This window comes from Glycine max, chromosome 16 (assembly GCF_000004515.6).
Source record: "Glycine max cultivar Williams 82 chromosome 16, Glycine_max_v4.0, whole genome shotgun sequence".
NCBI classification, from domain to species: Eukaryota; Viridiplantae; Streptophyta; class Magnoliopsida; order Fabales; family Fabaceae; genus Glycine; species Glycine max.
Window position 1 is genome coordinate 18,929,006 of NC_038252.2, and position 5,279 is coordinate 18,934,284.

Genomic DNA, 5,279 nt, shown 5'->3' on the forward strand with positions numbered 1-5,279 from the left:
GTCAAAACCAACGTAGTCAAAGTTTACATGGCCACCTCAGTATAAGGACATGGTGCGGCACAACTTTGAGAAAAGGGGTTCAGCTAAAATGACTCAATTAATGCAAGATGTTCGAAAAAATTTAAATGAAAAACCAACTTGGATGGAAGATGATGTGTGGGCACAATTGAAGGCACATTGGGAATCCTCAAGTTTCAAAAATAAATCTGAAATAAATAAAAGAAATCGTAAGTCTATGGACGGTGCGTCTCTTCACACTGGTGGATCAATTCCTCATCGTTTGCATTGGAAAAGAATGGTATCATTCATTTACTATTATATTTTAGTATTGGCTAAGTTTATTTCAACATTTATTACAGAAGGAGGAAAAAGGGACAGATCCATCATTGGCTGAGTTTTATTTTCGTACTCATCGAAGAAAAAAGGATCAAAGTTGGTTGGGTCCTCATGCAGAATCTGCATATGTAAGTTTTATACTAATGAATGCATTTGAGACTTATTTTATGTTTATTTTAATTATAATCTCAACTAATATACTGCAAATATTGGCATATGTCAATGTTGTAATTTGTCGTTGTTGTTTAGAAATTAAATGTTTGCCCGAGTAAGGTGCACCAACCAAAAGATTAATAATAAGGCATGCAATACCCTTTGTCCAGTAGCATCCTATTAAAATTAGAAAAAGTATTAGAAATAAATTGGTGACTGCACAAAAGATAAAATAAAGTCAACATTAATCACAATAAGATGTTTCACACAGCAGAAACTTACCAGGTCTGAAAAGCCAAAAATTTAAATCATAGTCATAACTCCCACTCTATTCATAGTATATGTATTTATCCGAATAGTATTGTGAAATTATGAGTTGTGCAAGATTATAAAGTACTACATGTATCCTGAGAAGAAGTTACAAGTTCCAGATGCACATAAATCAACCAATTTAATCATAAAGCTAAGTGGAAATGAAATGACAAAAGAAAGAGATTGCTAAAATGAAAATGCAAAGAGGTTTATGTCATGCATAGAAATAGCAAAACTTAAATTAAAAAGACTGACAGAGCATTTACAATTGTATTGTTGATTCATGTAAAAGAGTCTTTACTAATTTTCACAGCCAAATGAAAATAAAATACCTTATTGTGCAAATCAGTTTCTTCTTTATTCCATGCCAGGAGTGACAAGCAGCGAACCAGCCCAGCAAGAGCATCCTTTAGTTTTCCTTTGTCCTATAAATAGTACTGGTTCCTCACTAGAATATCCTCATAATTCTGAAAAATCTGTTAACATGCAACCAAGATAAGTGAATTCTAAGCATCAAATACAAAAATACAACTACAATAACGGGAGAGATATAGAACTCATTTTCAGCAACAATCGAAGAATAAAAGCATGCAGACAAAGAATATAATAACGTGCTAGGAAATAGATAAAGAAAATGAAGGCACAGAAACCAATCAAGAAAAACCATGGGAAATAGAAATGCAATGAATTGCAGTGTATTTTGCCAACAGAACTAAGAAATAAATTGCTGCAATAATTTAAGCAAATTTCCCAAATTCATCAGACAAATATTCAAACGGTATTAATAATTAAAAACAATACTCTATTGACCGTATAGGAATTCAGAATAACAACATATCAGAAATAAGAATATTTAAAATAACAAGGAAATTGCACCTCAAGTAAATTTTAAGCTATTGTTATATCTGGTTAAACACTACACAAAATTCTATAAAAAATCCAAAGACATATTGAAGCATTAGCTTATTTTCTCTTCCTATTGTTAGGCAACATTTCAGTACAGAAAATACCATAAAATTCAAAGATCACTAGCATGAAACTGTATAACAAAGGTGTTGACATTGTGTCAATAAATTATTAAAAGCTTCATCCGTAGAGGTGGAAGTAAAATCCAATTACAAGAGCATCAGAGAAGTTTAAAGAGCTCACAACTACTGCTATTGCATGAGCAAATAACCTTCACCCCACCCCCACCCCCCAAAATCACCATAGAACAAAGAGTTGCATCTTAAAACAAAATATGATTTGAAGGAGCAATCCTAACATGTCGGCAAAAGAAATTTTAAATATGGCAGATAATATCACCTTTTCTGCATAAGATGGTGAAAAGGAAGGAGGATAAAACTCAAGAATGAGGTCTAAAAAATCAAATGCCATCATCCGAACATCAACCACCAAATGAGTCATTGCATTAAAAATGTAAGGCATCAATAAAGAAACGATCAGCTCTTGATTGTCCTACAAAATATAGGGAGAACCAAGTAACATAATAAGGCAATTGAAGTGTTACAAATCAATCCTTACTGTAATGATATATAATCATATAAAGATTACAGGGTGCATGAGGAAAAAAAAATTGGATCCTCGATCAGAATTCAAAAACAATGAGGATAGCAATCAGCTTCAGAGAGTTATAGAGTATTACAATCAAAACATCTTAATGCATCATAGATCAATAACCAGAGACAATATAACAAATCATAAATCATGAGAAAAAACCATTATTTACTTTTTCACAAGAGAAAAAAATATTCAATATCAATGTTCCAAGCCAACACCATATTACACCTTTCCTTGTTAAGGCTCCCCTAAAGTGCGTACCAAGGGTTTATCAAGCATAAAATTTTAGTGGATAACTATCAAAATGCATTTTTTTTTGTGAACCCGGGGTATCCCTTAACCGGAAGCCAATGAATAATCCCTCAAGGTATCAAATATTGTCAAACTAATTTTAGACTAATCAGAAATTAATAATCGCTGACTGAAATCCTTTACAAATGCTATATATTTCAGTTTCTAACAGATGAATTTTTCTCTGCAAAATATTTGTCGTAAGCCAACAAGAAGTTAGAATGGCTCAACATTTGGGTGTATCAGTGGTTTAGGGAGTAGGATGAAAATATTGCACTTTTTAGCTGGAGTGAGGTTAATTTGGTGGGAGCATGATTCCATAACCTTTAACCATAAATTTCTTCTACCCCACCATTCCTGGGCATTTTGGGCTTTTGCTGATAAGACTTTTAAAGATTCTTCTAGTTCTGGACTTCCAGTATGTACTAGGCTGCTCTTTTGAGTTGATGTGCATTATCATTATTTTTCGTTATCTATAGTGTCCTATCCAACCTTAGGAAAAATCTTAATCTTCCTGCTGTTTTTTTCTTTGTTCTACGTGAACTCTATTATCAAAAAAGGAGAAAAAAAGCTGCAGCCTAGAATATTTTATCCATCCAAACAATAATGGTGTATCATCCCATTGTATTAGAAAAGTGATTTAAGTAAACAGAATGGAAAGTACCTCTTTACAGCAAGGTAAAATCACTACTTTAAAAAGATCATATAATGATTTTCGAACCACTTTATCATCATCACCAATGCGCTCACGAAGTTTTTCTACAGCAGCATATTTTTGCAACTTCTGTTCAGCTGGATATCTGGTGAATAAATCCTTAATACCAATCAATGCATCTGTAATTTAAAGGGTGGAAAAGAAAGAGTATTAAATATGAGGATTACCAAATTTAAATGAAAATTTGAATGCTTAACTGGATTAAATAACGCAATGACATTAATCTGTGACATTACAATTCAAAAAGAATATAAGAGTATATTAGGAAGAGAAACCAAGCCAAGACATTAAATCAATCAAGACATGCCATTAGATTAACTTTCATAAGATCCAAATAATATAATTAATGGCTACTTAATTTTATTTTTGACAGATTTGGAAATAATGACTAATATTGACACAATGTCCATGGTACTGATTTTTTGGCTTCAAGCTTAAACTCGAACCAACTTGAGCTATCATTCCTCAAAAATTTAAAAGTAAACCAGAACCAAGGTTTTGGCTTGGTGTTTCAGCTCCAAACCAAGGTTCATTGTTATTTGAATTCATAAAAAAGTTCCATTAATTATATGAACACAAAATACATTACAATTGTAATAAATAGCTAGAATTATCTACGTAATTCAATCAGTCACATTCCCTCCACATGATCACATGTTAGTAGAAAGTGTTCAATCAGTCACATTCCCTCCACATGATCACATGTTAGTAGAAAGTGCACTAGTATAAACAGGCCTCTAACTTTTAAGGTTAACAGAATTTGTTCTATAGTTCTGTAGAGGATTAATGACACTAATAAGTACATTTAAAGGCAATTAGATAATTACAGGATTAATGACACTAATAAGTACATTTAAAGGCAATTAGATAATTACAATAAATTATAAAAAATAAATATACCTCTATGAACTTTTGGATTGTGATGAGATGTTTGCTGGAGAAGTTCTTTTAAAGTCAAACCTTTCTTGTTTACAGCCAAACCTGCCTTCTCTGCCGCAAGACTCTGTTCCGGAAGAACAATTGCTGTTGAAGACATGTTCGCTAACTTATTTCATGACATTAAAGTCATTTGTAAATAAAAGTTGTAAAACAATTAAAAAGAAATTCCATTTGTTGGGTTGTAAGAGAGAGATAGGGAGGGAGGAAAAGAGAGATTCTATACTATATAAGTATTAACAGCAGAAGCAGATGGACATTCTTAAACTTCAGACAATATATAAATATATTTTAATTTGACAGGATAGTGTAGAATTTTATTTTATGTTATTTTTTGTGAAAACTTTGAAGTATGGCAAAAGAAAACAGCTCAGATTGTTATTTGCATCAACAAAATCAAACAAGTTATTAAGTTAATACAAGTACAACAAATTTCACCGTGTCTTGCACTTTTCTTTGCTAACACAAAAATGGTAGTAGATTATTAGGGTGTGCAAAAGAAGCAATTAAACTTAACCAATCCATAACCCAACGCAAACCACATTCCAAAAATCCATAGAATGTAAACCGATTTTCAAACCAAACCGGTTTATTACTTCTTAACAAATGGTTCGGTTAATCAGTTTCAAAACCATTTTTTTACAAACTTCATATATATATAACTAATTTTACATCAGTTCAAAACTGGTTTTAGAATAACGTTTGGTTCAAAAACTGGTTTTGAACCAAATCCAGTTTTCTCCATAAACCGATTTGGCCAAAAAACCAAACCAGATATTTAAAAAAGAAAAAAGCGATACGGTTTCAAAATTCAATCCATATATCTAGTTTTAATTTGGATAACCATGCACACCCATTGGTAGACGAACATGTGATGAACAGAACCTATTTTAATTTTGGAGCAGAAGGGGTACCTTTAGATTTAATTTCAGTATCTGTTGTATTCTTTGGTGGTGGCAGTTTCCTCCCAACCTTT

General features: G+C 32.0%; 1 protein-coding gene across 1 annotated transcript; it reads right to left on the bottom strand.

Annotated features, from left to right (window-relative positions):
* Window positions 1-1,149: 1,149 nt before the first annotated feature.
* On the bottom strand, window positions 1,150-3,900 carry LOC102662622 (uncharacterized). Its single transcript, XM_041010346.1, has 4 exons — window positions 3,891-3,900; window positions 3,317-3,486; window positions 2,107-2,259; window positions 1,150-1,277 (listed from the first exon to the last, which is right to left on the bottom strand). Exons 1-4 carry the CDS (start codon window positions 3,898-3,900, stop codon window positions 1,227-1,229), a joined length of 384 nt encoding a protein of 127 aa, XP_040866280.1. The 3' UTR covers window positions 1,150-1,226.
* Between the last annotated feature and the right edge of the window lie 1,379 nt (window positions 3,901-5,279).

Excerpts from the sequence above, each read along its gene's own strand:
- LOC102662622 (XM_041010346.1), bottom strand. Across the intron at positions 2,260-3,316 it reads TTTTACCTTGCTGTAAAGAG|GACAATCAAGAGCTGATCGT; the intron begins GTACTTTCCATT and ends TATATTTTGTAG. Across the intron at positions 1,278-2,106 it reads CACCATCTTATGCAGAAAAG|ATTTTTCAGAATTATGAGGA; the intron begins GTGATATTATCT and ends GCATGTTAACAG.